The 17,074-nt window shown below is 43.8% G+C and overlaps 2 protein-coding genes across 2 annotated transcripts in view; one reads left to right on the top strand and one right to left on the bottom strand.

The window, feature by feature from the left end:
* Positions 1–2,358, bottom strand: part of DHX29 (DExH-box helicase 29) — a 40,709-nt gene extending 38,351 nt beyond the window's left edge. The window contains exon 1 of the mRNA XM_019532063.1: positions 2,133–2,358. Within this exon, the coding sequence (XP_019387608.1) occupies positions 2,133–2,322 (190 nt within the window). The 5' untranslated portion in view covers positions 2,323–2,358. The remainder of the gene's footprint in view (positions 1–2,132) is intronic.
* A 136-nt stretch (positions 2,359–2,494) lies between these two features.
* The window catches only part of SKIV2L2 (Ski2 like RNA helicase 2), a 92,268-nt gene continuing 77,688 nt past the window's right edge, over positions 2,495–17,074 (top strand). The window contains exons 1-11 of the mRNA XM_019532066.1: positions 2,495–2,646; positions 2,770–2,901; positions 5,173–5,239; positions 7,661–7,723; positions 8,645–8,757; positions 9,701–9,875; positions 13,187–13,277; positions 13,719–13,843; positions 14,714–14,812; positions 15,997–16,099; positions 16,269–16,400. Of these exons, the coding sequence (XP_019387611.1) occupies positions 2,534–2,646; positions 2,770–2,901; positions 5,173–5,239; positions 7,661–7,723; positions 8,645–8,757; positions 9,701–9,875; positions 13,187–13,277; positions 13,719–13,843; positions 14,714–14,812; positions 15,997–16,099; positions 16,269–16,400 (1,213 nt within the window). The 5' untranslated portion in view covers positions 2,495–2,533. The remainder of the gene's footprint in view (positions 2,647–2,769; positions 2,902–5,172; positions 5,240–7,660; positions 7,724–8,644; positions 8,758–9,700; positions 9,876–13,186; positions 13,278–13,718; positions 13,844–14,713; positions 14,813–15,996; positions 16,100–16,268; positions 16,401–17,074) is intronic.

Below are 17,074 nucleotides of genomic sequence, written 5' to 3' on the forward strand. Positions count from 1 at the left end.
GCAGGAGGTTGACACCTTTAAGCAGCCTCTATTTTAATCCTTCCAGTGAACAAGGGCTACTTTGCCTGTGAATGAGTTACCATACAGGTACCATACCATACACTCTGACTTGTGTGAACTAGTTCACATCTTCATTTGGTGCATTTTAGCCATTTGGGTGACTCACTGCAGTCAAGCCCATGATTCAATGCCCCTGCTCCCCACCCCCCAAAAGAGTGCCTTACATAACATTGTTCTCCCACAGCACGGCACTCAGCCCCAACCCACAGGCCAGAGATGCCCTGTGACATCCCCCCCAGGGTCACAAGCATGGTGGGAGGGGGAGTAGTAGGAATGAAAGCTGCCACCACTCCCCCGCTGTCAATTTTCCAATCTCTGCAGTGCAGAAAACACAACCCCTTAAATGGGATTTGGCTGGGGAATACAGGGCAGAGGCAGCAGGCCTGATCCTGAGCAGACCTAATCTGGGGACAGCAGGGCTGAGGTTCGGGCTGCCCCTACTCAGGGATGCAGAGATCTTGCTCACCCAGCCCCGAAAGCAGGGCCCCTCCTCCAGCTCTGGAACTGGAGAAGGGGGGTAGGGCTGGGGTCTTGCCCGAATAGCTGTGCAGCACCTGTGGGCTGAGTGGCACTGCATCTGGGGAGAAGGGGGCCAAGCCAGGCTGGGAGAGTCATGCCCTACTTGGAAGGGGGACAGGAGGGCAGCTGGGGCCAGGCCAGGAGCACTGCACCATGCTGCGCCTTTGAAGGCCATGGCACTGGGAAGGCCTTGGAGGCTAGAGCCTCCCAAAATTCATGTGGGCCCCCCTGCAGCTAAGCTACTGCCATCTGCCCACAGAGACATGGTGCAGGGGTGGCATTCCCTGTCAGGCCCAGCCTGGCCCTCCACATCTGCAATGTGCGGGGCTGCTCAGGACAACCAAGCATCAGCTCCCTGCACATAACTGTAAGGGCAGGGGGTGGCTGTGTGTGCAATTCCAGGAAAGTGGGGCTGGGGAAGCTGCCCCTGGCCAGCTCCCTCCTGCACTGTGGGGACTGTCCCACAATCCAGCCTGGCCAGGACCCCATTCACAGTGACCAAGTCATGGGACAATCAGAGCCTGGCACCTCATCCAGATGTGTGGCACTGGGCAGCCAAGGGAGGGAGGGCACATGCCACCCCTCCTCCCCAATCTTTGCATGGGCGAGGGCAGGCCACAGCTACAATGTGGGCTCAGCCTCTGCTCCATGTCTCTGCACCTCGCCACTACTGCTTTGAAAGCAGCAGGTGCCGCCATGTGCCTCACTGCATGGCCTGCCCAGAAGCAGGACACACTTGGCGCTGCTCACTGCTTTCAAAGCAGCAATGGCAAGATGCGGAGACTAGCTTGCAGCTGTGGCGTGCCCTCACCCATGCAAAGATCGGGTAGGGCCACACGCCCTCCCCACCTCAGGTGCCCGACACCACGCCTCTGGAGGAGCTGCTGGGCTTTTCCTGGAAACAACATGGGGTGGGCACAGGGATCCCGGGGACTCCACCCCCTTTGTCCTGTCAATGCAGCTGAGGCTGGCCCTGCTCTAGCCCCCCTCACTGAAGTGCATCTAGGGCTGGGGTGGGGAGGCAGCGGGGGTCAGGAGGCAGGCAGGGCCGGGAGATGGCCGAGGCTGGTGCAGCAAGTGCTGCTGTGGCTTGAAGGCAACCAGGGCCAGGGGGTAGCCAGGAGGCATGGTTGGGGCTAGGGCAGCACTGGGCAATGCTGCTCCCCCTCGACAATTTCCCCTCCACCCCCACTTTCCCATAGGGAAAAATTTACTCTCACGCGCCCCAATTTTTTCTTGTTTCTCCGCCTACAGTGGTATGTTTTGGAGAAGCTGGCGGGGCTTGCAAGCACTGCAAGACCCATGGCAGGGACAAGCGCTTCCGGTTTGGCCTCCGTGCTCTGCCGGCGCTCTGCCCTTCCCGCTCGCTCTGCGGCGAAAGGGGCGCAAATATAAGCGCTGGCCACCGGAGAGATTCGGTACACTACTGAGCGCCATTCCAGCGCTCAGGTCCTTTCGACCTCAGCCCCGAAAGCGGCTGCAGCGGGCCCGAAGCTCTCTCCAGCCTGTTCACCCCCGCCGCGGGGAGGGGACCCTGCCACCGCCGCCGCTACCTTGCTTGATGCGAGGCTCCCTGCAGGCGGGCGCCGGCCTGGGAGCGGGTCGCTTCGCCGCCGCCTCCCCCGCGGCGCCGCCGCCCTCGGCAGCCGCCCGGGCGCGGGCAACGGCGGTGGCCGCCGACACGGCGGGATGGACCGCGCCAGCCCCCGCGCCACCGCGGTGCTTCTTGCTCTTGCCACCCATAGCTCTGCTGCCTCGAGCGGCCGCTACACTCCGACTGGCCGCAGCCGGCGCCGCTTCCGCTTCCGGGGTAAAGGCCGCCCCCGTGTGTGGGGCTGGCTGCCTACACCGGGTGCGCGGTGCATGGTGGGAGAATTGCGTCCTTCCGGCGCGGCAGCCTCGCCTCTCATCGTTTCCGCCGCGCGCGGGGCCTCGTGGGACGGCGGCGGCAGCGATGGCGGACGCGTTCGGGGACGAGCTGTTCAGCGTCTTCGAGGAGGAGGCGGCCGCGCCTTCGGGCGCCAAGAGAGCCAGGACGGGGGCTGCCGAGCCAGCCAGCAAGGCCGGGTGAGGCGAGGGGGTGGGAGGGGTCGTGGCCGTGGTTTTCCCCCGCAGGGGCCGGGTCGCGCTGTCCGAGGGCGCCGTGAGCCGCCTGGGAAAGGGCAGGTGTGAATCGTATTTGCATTGCAGGAAACGCGCCAATGCCAAATCTCCAGCAGCCTCGCCCGGAAAAACCAAGAGAGAGGCAGAGGTGGACAGTACCGAGGATGCCGTGTTTGCAAAGAAGGTCAAGCTGGAGGATGGTGTGGCGGAGGAGGTGAAGTAAGTGCCAATTTGTTACCTGTTGCCTGTTTTCTGCAAAGTGGAGGGACTAACAATAACTGCATGTAGAACAGGCTGGTCAGTTGTGGGTTATTTAACTGGCGTTAGAGTCCTGCAAACAAGCATCGAGGTAACAATCATTCAACATCAACTTAGGCTGGGCACATCATCAGGGTGCTCAACTCCAGATTTCCAAAGCAAGCCGTATTCTCTCAGCTCTGCCAAGGCGTTCTTTCACTCAAATGGGGGCAGAGAAAGCCCTTCAAGGATGTCCTTAGGGCCAGCTTAAAAAAAACATTCATTATCTATGTCAGCCTGTGGGAGACTTGCTGAGGACTGCCCCCAAATAGAGGAAGAATCTGCTGCAGGCATCTCAGTACTTTGAAACCTCACGACAACAAGAGAAGATGGAAAAGCAGAAATGGCAGAAACAGCGTGTCGGGGAGCAAATCAAGAATCCAGCGCCATTCACTCTACATGAAAACACGTTAGAGTGACAGTAGAGTCTCTCGACCCCGACTTTCAGCTATCTTTGGACACGCACATAAGACAATCATGGAAGAAGATCATCTCTGGTTGCAACGGATTGCCAGAGATTTAACTGAATTTGTTTCCAGTTGGTTAAAAGAAGAATGAAAAAAGAATGCAAGTTATTCTATGGGTATGCAGTAATTTTAGCACGTAAGTGTATTTAGCTAAATTTCTGAACAGATACCATCATGGATGTTTTAAAATAAAAAGGTGTGAAAAACTGGTTAGTGAGTTCAGCTTCCGTATAAATTAATTTGAGGCTTGTGTTTATACAAAAAAATGAAATAATAGGAAGGCGCTTAGTGGTGAACAAACTTGCTGCTCTATCAACTTACTGAAGGAAATCATTGCTTCTGAAAGGTGGAGAAGACAGCAGCATACTGAGAACAGGTCTGTGTGCATAGACCCAAGAACACAGATGTAGGTTGGGTACTTAATGTGAAGTCTGGGCTTCTTGCAGTTGGTCTAGGTATAGCTGGACCCTGGGTGGATTGGGGAGGTTTACTAGAGCATTGTAAGCCGATCAACTTTCAAATTAAAGCCAGTTTGGGTGGCCAGAAACAGAACTACCTTTAAAATTTTTAGTTGGCTATGTGAAACTTTTTTGCATTGATGGCTTTCTCAACATAATAGATTCTGCCCAAAGTTTTGAACCCACCAATGTGTGGTGTTGACCTGTGAAATTCGGGAAGATTTTAGAGTGGGAATGTATACTACTTTTTAACTAATTCTATATGGGAACATTTGGAAGCAGAGTTGTCTTTCTCCATTTCACTGCTGCTGTAGGGAAAAATCAGACTTCCTGTAAATTCTGTGCACACTTGATAATGTTTCAAGAATTTTCCCCTCTCCCCTACCCAAGATCTATATCAGCCAAGGGGATTTTTAGTGTATTCCAATGAATTTTAGAATATATATGTTTTTTGTATCATCTCAGAGATAATAGCTTTCTTCTTCCTTTAGTGTGGGAAACTAAGGGAAAAAATCATGAGAGAGAGGATAGATGGAAGTTTACTTTACCTTGTGCTTTTTCTGCTACGTTACTCATTTCATATTACAAGGTAGCCCATCCTTGTAGCCATAATGATTGTTGCAGCTCATCGTGAGCCTGCTTTCTAGTGCAGGGTTTTTCAACCTTTTTTAAGGAGTGTACCCCTTCTGGTGGGTACCCATCCTGGGCTGTACCCCTTGGACAAACAGGGGTGTGGGGGGGGGGGTTCCCCCCAGCAGCTGGTTGACAAGCGGGGGGGAGTCCCCTGGCGGCTGGTGGACAAGCAGAGGGGGTGGTACTTGGGTGGAGGCAGCACGTGGCAGGAGAAGCATGGGTACCACCACTTCTCTGCTGTGTACCCCCGGGACCTTCCCAAGTACCCCCAGGGGTATTTGTCCCAGTAGTTGATAACCCCTGCTCTAGTGAATGAGTATAACTTTTGAGTTAACTTTTGTGTAGTATTTACAGTTGGTAACCAAGATGAAGAGTGAAAGCAGTAGTAGACATGTGAGCAGTATATTCTATTTTGATTAGTTTTGGTGAAAGTTTGCATTTAATTGAGACATTCAACTTTTGGTGCATTTGAGAGCGCTGGCAATACAATTTAGAACTGGTTTTTAAAGTATTGTTGCAAATTCAAAGAAGGGTGCTATTAAAATATATAACTTATTATTGAATTATAGGTGATATGTTTCCAAAACTTTCATCTTCTCATTAATGTAGTAACACTAAGAATTTTTTGTTTGCAGTCTTGCAGATCTGATGCCGAAAGTAAAGGTGCAAGCTGTGGAAACTGTTGAAGGTTGCACACATGAGGTGGGCACACTGTGAATGTTTAAGAATTGTCCAGAATTGTATTTCACGTTGATTTCTTGTTTTCTTTTTCTTTCTTGATTTACAATTTTTTATGAAGTTCTTTCGGAAAGATGTAACTTTATAACTTTCATTATTTAATTTCCTGCTTGATAATTTTACTTCACATTTCTGAACTCTCTTTAATTTGAAATCGCAAAGCATTTTATGTTAATATTTACCAGGTGCTCAGTGTGTTGAGCTCTGCGTGAAAGACAAGGAATAGACTTGTAGATGGGTTTTAAGGATGTTCTCACACAGCTTCCTCAGTAGGGGAAGATAGTATAAAGATAAGATTCATCTTTTCTGTATTTGGAAAGTGCTTAGTATACTGGGGCCAAACTTTTTGGCAGATGTACCCCAAGGTAAGCCCTACCGCCTCCCTCAGTACTACTCCAGTCTCCTTCTCCTGCCCAATCCATTGTTTTGCTGTCCTGCCTGCCCTGTTTTCCAGTGTTCTCCCAACTTCCTGCTGTCTACTATGTGCCACACAAAGCACTTGCATGTGCCATTTATAGCATGCAAGCCATGAGTTGGCTACCTCTGGCCTAGTGCATTGCCTTGCCCTGGAAAATAACGATTCCATCTAACCTTGAAATACAGTTGTGTTTCTGGTGGAAAATAGCCATTCAAAAGTCATTGACAACACTATATAAACTACTTCAGGAAATGCAACACCATAGAAAACACTGTTTTGATAGGCAGAAAGTAGAAACAGCCAGTTTGCTTTCATTGTTCTCCTTGAACATAAATGTTTGTTAATAAAAATATTTTTTAAATTTACTTTTTATAAGTAGAGGGATTAATACCACTACTGTGTTTCTTTTTTGATTGATTCTCTATTACATAAGCATCCTTTATTATGGTGGTAGTGAAATGATTAGGATATCTCCCATATGGCATACATCTGTCCAATCTAGTATTTTGCCAGAAGCCCATAATTAAAACTTTTCAGTTATGAAAAAGTTGTTTATGTGTAAATAACAAATGTATTTCAGTATAATCAGACTTTTATAGACTGCATTAAATACATGCAGGGCTTTTGTTTTGTCTGTCTCTTTTGAGTTCTATGTAAATGCTTGTCCTGCTCTTTCAGTTTTTACATATAGTAATGAGAGGATGTTTTTCAGTTTTTGCCAAAGTACTTGTAAAACTTGTGATGTTTCCATTTCTTTTTTTTTAAATTTAAATGTGTTGTTTTTTAATTGACCACTGGCTTGTAGTGTTAAAGGTCACAGGCTTTAAAGGCATGATTTTTCAGGTTTATAGAGTAGGTTTAGACTGTATATGTAAAGTCATTCTGGTAGAATTTTTTGCCTGACACTCTGGGCATTTATACACATACTTTTTTTGTCCAACAGCATGCCAGAGATCCGCATCTTTAGAACAGACTGTTAATCAAGTCTGCTTTGCACACAAGCTGACATGCACCACGCTTCACCATGTGCAAAATACATGTCAGTGCACAGAAAGTGGTGGCAGTGTGCTTTTGAACTAACGCAACGCTGATGTGTTCTAGTTCAAATGTGCGCCGCCACCATTTTTTCAGTGCTGACATGCATTTTTGCCACTTACACAACTGCAAGTGTTGCAGCGGTGGGTGCTTTCCAAAGTGCCTGGCACTACAGTGCTTGCATGTATAAAAAATGCCTCTATGTATATTTTAGTTGCTGTGTTTGCATACAAGTACCGTCTTTCTTTCCTCTTCCACAAATAAATCCTGGTGATTGTGCTGTGGATTTCATATGGTCAGACATCTTTTAATTGTGTATGCAATTTGTAATGGAGTATTGGTTTTAAGCTTGCATGTACAGAACTCTTTCTTTCTGAAGCGTCCAGTAGAAATACAGGAATTTGCAGTCATTCAGTAGTTGGAGAGTTTTTAAGTACTGATATGGATAGATACAAATTGGGGAACAGAGAGCTTGCCAATACAAACGAACTTCTAGAAAAGCAAATTGAGTAACAATTGCCTGTGTTGTATAAAACCAAAAATCAGAAGCTCAAAATATGTTTGGTTCTGAAAAACTAGCCACCTGAGTCATAAGACAGGAAAAAAATAGAATAGTATACAATAAATCATGGAAAAGGACAGAGTAGCATTTATTCAGAAATTATGAGAAAAAAGTAGAAGAAATTATTGAAAAGATGGGTGTGGAGAAGTAGTGCTTACAAAGGTGGATAGAGAGACTGTTCAGTAAGTAAGGAGCAGATTTATAGCAACTGGAAGTTTGGGGAATGGATTCCTGTACTGATGATAGTCTCCTGATATAATTGTGCTTTGTTTGTAAATGCTGATGGGATAGCAGTTTGAAGTATCATGGCTGCATTGTAAAATACACTTAGAGAATCCTAAAGTATTTCTTGTTAAAAAATTTTTATCAGGTGGCACTTCCTGCAGATGAAGACTTTGTAGGTCTAAAGCCGAGAAGTGGAAAAGCTGCAAAGGTATGTAATAAATTTTATTTTTAAATTACAGATTGCATTTTGTGTCCTATAGAGAATACATAAATAGTTGGGGAAAGATAGTGAGCCTTATCAATGGTTGTTGACAAAAGAAAATCACCTGCCATAAAAAGGCTGTTCTTGTATTTCAAAATTAGTAATAGTGTTTTATGTTGACCTAATGTGGGATACAGTGAGGTGGAGAGATTGCTGTGGTTTGGTTTCAGCTACTTGCCTAGCTCATTGGCTCCAGTGGTATATTGTTTGTTGGTCTTTGTAGTCTTTTTGATAAATATAAATACTAACCACCAAAGCTAGAATACTGTTACTTTCTACCTGTTGAGTATCTGGCTGATTTTATCCAAGATGCAATGCATGTAGAATTTTGTGCGTCTGCACTTGGGTGCACAATGCACACGTGTATGCATGTGTGCATAAAATAAAATATGGGGTGAAGTTGGTTAATCCAAATGTCTATATACAAAACTACCATAAAATACTATTTTATAGGCAGTATGTAACTAATTGTAAAATGTCCTGCCTGGCTGCACTTTTCATGCTAAGTCAGTCCGTAAACCAGGAACGCACAGCTTATGCTACACGTAAGGTGTACTTTCCATTCAAGGACTGCCTCTGTTGGGATTCACAGCTCAGCTATAAGCTCTTAGCATGTTTGCAAATGGGAGGCTGGACTGCAGATACAGGTGCATGCACAGATTAATAAACAGCACAGCAGGGACATCACTGTTTTCCTTTTAAAATCCTTTTTCATGGATTCTAAGATGGCAGGGTTCTTGAGATTGCCACTAACTGTCATACAGCCCACAGACCATGTGTGGTGTACCCCTGCTGCAAACTGTTTAAATTTTAAGTAACAAATTTGTGTATTTCTTTGAACAGCAGACTTTTTTTTTTTCTTTTTAGGAATATCCCTTCATTCTTGATTCTTTTCAAAGAGAAGCTATCCTTTGTGTGGATAACAAACAGTCTGTGTTAGTGTCCGCTCATACATCAGCTGGCAAAACAGTGTGTGCAGAGTAAGTAATCTTGTGATTTGATTCTAAAGGAAATATCAATGTATTTTTACTTTTAGCCTGTTAAATTTATATGGAGTTAAAAGAACATTTTTAAAGATGCACCTGCCTTATGTGATTTTTCTAATGTATCATTCCATATGGCTTAATGATTTTTGACAGCTCAGATGCATTTCAATTTTTTAAAACAAACAGCATGTTACATTTGATTTTCAAGTACCTGTTATGAGTTTTCTTTGTGCTCTTAACTTTGCACTTGCATTAACCTTCCTATATTGAAATAATCTGCTTTTCTTCAAACTTTTTATGTAAAGTGAAAGAAACACTTTCCATGACACAGATTTAGATATCTTAAAAAAAGAATCGTGCACTATTTTTTAGTACTGGCTGTTACTAAAGTAGCTGTATATTTTTTTCATAGTTTTTTGCGAGAGGCATTGGTGTGATTCCACTGCCGTTTGAAGTCTTGTTTAACCACAAACATATATATGGACATCCCTTGGACTTGGGTTTGGAAGCAGTAGGCCTCCATCTAAAGTTGGGGAGAGCACCCTGAAAGATGTTGATTCATATTTAATGATTTATTTCTCTTGAGAACTAATTGTGATATTGTAGTGTTTTGCTCCTTCTCGCCAAGTAAGTGTACATCTTTTAGGAACCGGATTAAGACATTCTTCATCTTACCATTTGATGGCTACATCATGCCTGTGTAGTGATTTTCACACCTGAATTTACGTAAATTTTCCGATTTGTATGTTTATCTTATAGAATCTCTTTCTCTTCATACTTAAGTATTACAATGTCAGTGGCCTGAATTGAAGCTTGTATGCTTTTTCATGTCTTGTTGGCAGTTTTCTGTGCTAGATCTTTTACAGTTAGTGGAAAATTATAGATTAGTAGAAAGGTGTGAATGTCTTTGTAACATGTACTTAATATTACCCTTCAGGTATGCCATTGCCTTGGCTCTGAGGGAGAAACAGCGTGTCATATTTACCAGTCCTATTAAAGCTCTGAGCAACCAAAAGTATCGTGAGATGTATGAAGAATTTCAAGATGTTGGTCTAATGACAGGAGATGTCACCATTAATCCTACAGCTTCTTGTCTTGTAATGACAACAGAGGTAAGTCTTAGGGGTTACTTCTTGGTATTTTTTTTTTTTGTTGGCCCTGTTGTAGCATCTGACTTATTCCAGTGAGGAGGGCTGAAACAAATAGGATACTAACACTGTTCTTTTTAAAACCAGTAAATTCAGTTTCTGATTATGGGGAAAAAATATTTCAGATGTTTCAGCATATTCATGCTTTTGGAAGGTCTTGGGTACTAGTGAGCCTCTGGAACCTTTTGGACAGCAGTCTGTTAGAGCTCCTTTTTGTCCTTTGTAAGCACTAAACAGGTTGTCACATGGACCCAAGCATTGCAGTTCAATTCCTTTCTTCATCTAGTTTCAGGAGAACAGTATTTCTTTCCATTTGTAGTGTTACAGTTTTGTTAGAAAACACTAGGTAGAATCAACCAATGCTGATTTAAGTTTTGCTCAAGATGTATAGTCTATAGAACATTTTTAAAGTTTGAATTAGGCCCCTTAGAACATAGATAAGGAATGCATTGTTAGCAAATAACCTGTCATAACCTTACAGATGTACATAGCGATGTCCTAAGAAAGTACTTGGACCAGATGTATGGCCACCTGCTTGTAGAGGACCATCCATTTAAATTGGAATGGTCGCTGTTGTTTTGATCCAGATCACAAACTGGCACAGTTAGGATTTCAGGTTACCTCAATGTAAATAGTTTTGAGGAGAGACAGTAGTAGGACGCTAAGACTTCAGATTTAAAAGGATTTTCTCCTAATAGTAATTGCCTGACTGGGATCTTTTGAGAGCTTTAAAAGATTTGGCTGAATCAGTTTTGAAGTTAAAAGTTTCATTCCTTATTCTTTTACAAACTTCACTTATTTAATTTATTTGTTTGTTTAATGTGAGGGGGTTTATATGCCGCCCTTCCCAACAAAGGCTCAAAGAAGCTTACAGCAAGGGAAGCGGAACAAGTTAAAAGGGCAGCTGAAATAAATAAAAACAGAATAACCAAACAAAACATAATGAAGCAGAGACCCTCTAAACAACAGAGAACCTGATGGTGTTTAACACCAAAAAGTGCAAGGTTCTGCACCTTGGGAGGCAAAGCCTGCAGCATCCTTATAGGCTCGGCAGTGCTACGCTGGCTAGCACTATGAAAGAAAGAGACTTGGGGATCATCATTGACCACAAGATGAACGTGAGCCTGCAATGAGATGCTGCGGGTAGTAAAGCGACCAAAACGCTGGCTTGTATCCATAGATGCTTCTGAAGCAAATCCCGGGACGTCATTCTCCCCTTATACTCAGCCTTGGTGAGGCCACAGCTGGAGTACTGCGTCCAGTTTTGGGCTCCACAATTCAAAAGGGATGTGGAGAAGCTTGAGAGAGTCCAGAGAAGAGCCACACACATGATCAGAGGTCAGGAAAACAGACCTTAAAATGACAGGCTGAGAGCCATGGGACTCTTTAGCCTGGAAGAGCACAGGCTCAGGGGTGATCTGATGGCCACCTATAAGTTTATCAGGGGTGACCACCAGGATCTGGGGGAACGTTTGTTCACCAGAGTGCCCCAAGGGATGACGAGGTCGAACGGTCATAAACTACTGCAAGACCGTTTCAGGCTGGACATAAGGAAGAATTTCTTTACTGTCTGAGCCCCCAAGGTCTGGAACAGCCTGCCATCAGAGGTGGTTCAAGCACCTACATTGAACACCTTCAAAAGCAAATTGGATGCTTATCTTGCTGGGATCCTATGACCCCAGCTGACTTCCTGCCCTTTGGGCAGGGGGCTGGACTCAATGATCTTCTGAGGTCCCTTCCAGCCCTAATGTCTATGAAATCTGTGAAAATATCTTGGCCTACTTTTGGGTGCTGATGCCTGCCCAAAAAGTACCCCACAACACTTTGCTTCAGCATGGGTTTAGAGCCACCTGCACCCCAGCCACATCCACTCTTGCTGAAGCTGCCTCAGTTCACTTGTATATCGGGGGGGTCTGTGCTGTGTAGGGGTACTCCAATAGAGATTTTTGGAGCTTATACCAATAGACAATTTTTAAGGGGGGATATTGGCTGATACCAATCCGATTTCTGATACAGTTGCGTGCAGCTGGTAAGTCTGGTGTGGTGGAAGGGGAGTGGGGTAGGAAGGAGCATGGGGGGAAAGATCAAGGCCCTTGTAGTGAGGGAGGAAGTGGGGCTGGTGCGGCAGGGCGTGGGGTAGAGCCGTGGCTTGTCCGTAGGTGGTAGGGGCACAGCTCTCATTGCTGCATGCACTCCACGAGGGCATGGGGGAGCATGTGCTCCCTATCTGGGCGGGGCAGGCTGCAGCTGCAGGCTGGGGCTGGCACCAGGGCGGTACTTGGAAGGGGCTATGGGGGATTTTTGCAGCCACCCCCAAAATCATTGTAGCCACCCCACAGCCCCCCTCCCACCACTGCCTACCCTGTGCAGATCTGGGGCTACATTCCCCCCCATGCGCTCATGGCCAAGCAGCGGGAGCTGCCAAATGAGCAGAAGAACCACTGAATGAGCTGTGTTCAGCAGCAGCAGCAGCCGCCTCCCCTTTCCCGCACCCCCTGGGAAAGCTGCGGCTCCATCCCACACCACCACCCCCACCCTGGCTGGGCAGTGACTGCCCCAGTCCCAACCCCACACTCTTCTCACTGTGGGGGCCTTGATCTGCAACGCCTCCCCTGCATGCTACTGGCTGTGCTTCTCACTGGATACCTGCTATGCTACAGCTGCATACATGCGTGGGCCATTTATCAGCCGAATTATTGGTCACTTCAGGCCAATTTCCAATACAGACAATTTTTTTTATCAGAGTTGATCCAATATTGGACTGATGTAGCAGTGCACCTCTAGTGCAGTTCAGTGGTGGGAGTGAATGCCTGGGTGCCATTGTGCCTGTGGCCAAGGTCAGTGCTGTTGCACAGATCCACCAAACTATTGAGGGAGTAGCTATCGAGGTCATTAGAAATGGCTGCTCACCCCAAGGAGTTCTGGAAGTCCACTGGTTCCATGAGTCCTCCAGGTCCTAGGTGGTCCTAGCTTTCCTCCATTTGTGGAGGGAAAGAAGGGGTCAAATAATTTTCTGGGCTTTTGTAATTAATGACAGGTGGCAATTCTTTAATTATGGGATTTAATTACAGCTTGCTGTATCTTGGGAATCTTTGTAGGAGTTTATCTTTTAGATTTTTTTTTTAGTTTTTATTTCAAATATAGATATATTACCACAGATAGTAAAAACTACTAAATTTTAAATAACAGAAAGCAGGCCACTGATTATTACTGTTGAATATGAATAGTCTCTATTTAACTGCTGAATGCATTACTTGTGCATTCTTTTCTTTCAGATTTTGAGAAGTATGCTCTACAGGGGTTCAGAGGTTATGCGAGAAGTTGCCTGGGTTATATTTGATGAAATCCATTATATGAGAGACTCAGGTATTGTGTGCTAAGTTTCTCTGAAAAAACTATTATTTCCCTTTGATCCCAAACCTTTTTGAGTGCAAAAATTCTGCAAAGAAATAAAAGTACTGGAATTGACTTTCAGTGGATGATGGTCATAGGAGTGAGCAAAGAAATCCCCTGTTTCTCCAAGACTGGGCATATTGATGCAACAGCATAGGAAAGTGTTGCTGTCTGCCTGTCTTTTCTGTGGGTGAATTTTGGATTTCGCTTTCCACTGCCAGTAAGATATTGTCTTTGCGGATGTATCTTCAGTTTGATTTCTGTTCCTGTAGCACCTGGAAAGACTATTGCCTACAACTGTCTGTAGCCTGAAGGATATGACTTCAATTTTTTGCAATATTCTGTATTCGCATTTCTGGAAAAAATGTTTCTGTGATGTCTACATATAACTTATTTGTGAATTTCCATTTTCAGAACGTGGTGTGGTTTGGGAAGAGACCATTATTTTGCTCCCTGACAATGTTCACTATGTGTTTTTGTCTGCCACTATTCCAAATGCCCGCCAGTTTGCTGAATGGATCTGCCATCTTCACAAACAGGTAGTATTTCACCTATTGTATAACTTCCATTTGTCACAGTGCCATCTATTTTTGACTGAGGAGAGCTCAACCCATAACCCATTGTAATTCTATGATTGCTTCTGTTTAAGTGACCAGCTAAATCACCCTTACCTGTGCACTCTTAGTCATCAGCTATATTTGCTGTTGGTCGTTGAAACCTGTGGAGAGAACATTAAAACTATTTATCTGTTTAGAGCGCTCTTATTTAGATATACTTATCTTAAAAGCTTAAACTATAATGTTGCATTTTTTTAATAAAAGTATATTCATACAAGAGTCTTAGTTTTTGTAAAAGAACATGAAGAAACATTTATATGGTTTCTAACATTGAAATGGATGCGATTGTGTTTAAAAAAATGCTCCACTGAAGTGTTCTCTGTACTTCAGTGTTTAGATTGCCAACCTGGATGATGAAAATTATGGAGGGGAAAAATAGAAAATTGTTCTCTCCCGTCCCTTGTGCGCACACTTTCGCTCTCTCCTTCCTGCCCCAACCTTAAAGATGCTGCGCAATATTGGCAATATTAGGCATGCTGACCTCTACGTGTGATTTACAGGACAAACCCAGAGGTTTGAAATAGGAATCTATAATGTCAAAAATATTTTGATTTGTGGTCTTTGAGTTTTTTGCAACAGAAACATTGCTCTATTGTTTTCTCCTGTAGTCAAAAAAACAAGTGAAAGTTAAGAGCTAGCAGTTCTTAACTGCCTTGAGATTGAAGGCTAGCATTTTCCAAGGGACACCTTGAGTCTAGCAAGGTTGAGAATCACTGTTCTAAATGAGCATTTGTTTATCATGTACAGTATGATGTAATGATTGTATTGATGTGAGTTTTTTCCCGTTTGTAGCCTTGTCATGTGATTTACACAGATTACCGACCTACTCCTCTCCAGCATTATATCTTTCCAGCAGGGGGCGATGGACTCCACCTAGTGGTTGATGAAAATGTAAGGGTTTTTCAGTTTGTTTGAAAAATTATCAAGAAACTGTCCTTTGTAGAACCTACCAACTTTTAAAATGTGACATTAGTAAAATTACATCAATCCACTTTATGCTTTTCTTTTAAACATGAGCAGAAATAATTCAAGTGTTTTACTGTGGTGCTAAAAATGATTGTTAAACAGCAGTCATATGGTACAGAGCAGTCCTTTAACTTATGATACAGACAAGTGAATGCTTACAGTGGCTTCAAAAGTGGGGTGAGGGAGGGCACTTCTATTACTCTGTAACTGTTATGTGCACATGGGCATGTAGCACAGATATTCCAGACTTAACCTACTTCAAGCAGGGTCAGAGTTTGGGCAGTTTCACTCCATTGTTATAAATGAATGATTCTGTAAGGATACAGACAGCTCACAAGCAGCAAACAACTCCCCTTCTCTTTTGAAGCTACTGTAGTTATATGTTTGCTAGGACCTTTTAATTTCCACCTGTTCTGGTGGACAGTATGTACATTTCTGCAGCAGGTATGCCACTGACACTAAATACATGAACAGTAATACGCTACACTTGTACGCTTTCTTATTTCAATTAAAATGAATAGTTAACTGAGACTAAGGCCAAGGTATTGGAGTGGGAAAATATATTTCTGACTCAGCTAAGGCTATAAAAATATAGACCTCCAAAATGCACAGCCTGCTTATCATTGGGAGCAGAAATGGACTCGGGCAATTTGGTTAGTTATGGTTCAATGTCTGCAGCATGCAGTGTTATCTAATAGAGTACTGAACTAGAATTTAAGCTATCTGGGTTCATTATTCTTCGCTCTGATAGCAGCCTCTTATGACAGCCTCTCATGAGACTGCCACCTAATCAGCTGATGCTTCAGTTTACCTGTCCATAAAATGTGCATCGTAATGTCGATTTCCTTTTCAAAGTGCTTTAATTAAACACAATATTAAAAGTACATGGTGTTATTATATGTCAGTATTCTTATGCAGGGTTAAATGCAGTAGAGTTTTACAGCTTCTCTGTTCATGTCTTATTGAGATTCTTCCATGTAAATGTTTGCATTCTCCAGAAAAAGTAACATCTTCTAGGTTGTAAGCAATGATCAATTTTATTTTGGACTCATTAGGAAGTTTGAATTGAGAAAGTGCAATTTAATTACAAAAGTTATGTTTGTTTCTAGGGGGATTTCAGAGAAGATAATTTTAATACAGCAATGCAGGTATTAAGAGACGCTGGTGATTTGGCAAAAGGGGATCAGAAGGGGAGGAAAGGAGGAACAAAAGGTGAGTTTGAACCTTGTGATTAAAGTGATCCATACATAATACAAAGAGATCTCTTTCTTTTAAGCTGTTTTAAACCTGTAAGCAAGAATATAATTAGCTCTTCTGTCTGAATTATTCCTCATTGAGTGACTTCGCTATTAATGTAATTTCTACAATAATGTCTTGGCAGGACCATCCAATGTGTTTAAGATTGTGAAGATGATCATGGAAAGGAATTTTCAACCTGTAATTATATTCAGTTTCAGCAAGAAAGATTGTGAAGCCTATGCCCTTCAAATGACAAAATTAGACTTTAATACAGGTATGATAAGTTGCAGTGGGACTTTATTTCTAAGGTTTGCATAAAAATGTATGAAAGTCTAGTCTAATCAGTTCTGTGTACTTGAGTTCAAGTTTTCTGTATATAATATGAAAATACATAATATATATGCCTGGAATTACATAATTTGTTGTTTTATAGATTCAAATAAGATTTACTTTTAAATCAAGCTAATTCTAGTCGGATGCCTTCTGCTATCCCCCCAGAAAGTTCCTAGTTTAGGGACTGACTTTGGACTTGGAAAAATAATCTTAATTTTCAGAAGTGTTGAGGATGTTAAGCATAACTGTATAGAGGGCTAGCAGAAATTAGCATGCGAATTTAATGCTGAGAAATCTTCTGGGCAGTGACCTTTATCTTCCTTCTTGCCTCTGCCCTGGCCACAATGCTGGCATAGTAGTATACTGTATTTTTTCATGTACTTCCGCCCCCCAACACCCTCTTGCCCCCGCCCCCCCCCCAAAAAAATAAAAATAAAAACACACCTTATTTTGGGAAGGAAGAATGAAGAAAAGATTTTTCTGGAGTCATGGCTGAAGTCTGCTGGAGATCCTGACTACATGGCTGAATCCTGGCTACTGCTTATGCTGCAGTAACTGTGAAAGCTTTAACATTGTAGCTCTTACCCTGAAGGGCAAACTCTGCTACCTCCTGCC

Source organism: Crocodylus porosus, unplaced genomic scaffold (assembly GCF_001723895.1).
Source record: "Crocodylus porosus isolate Cpor-Errol unplaced genomic scaffold, CroPor_comp1, whole genome shotgun sequence".
In the NCBI taxonomy this organism is placed as follows: Eukaryota; Metazoa; Chordata; order Crocodylia; family Crocodylidae; genus Crocodylus; species Crocodylus porosus.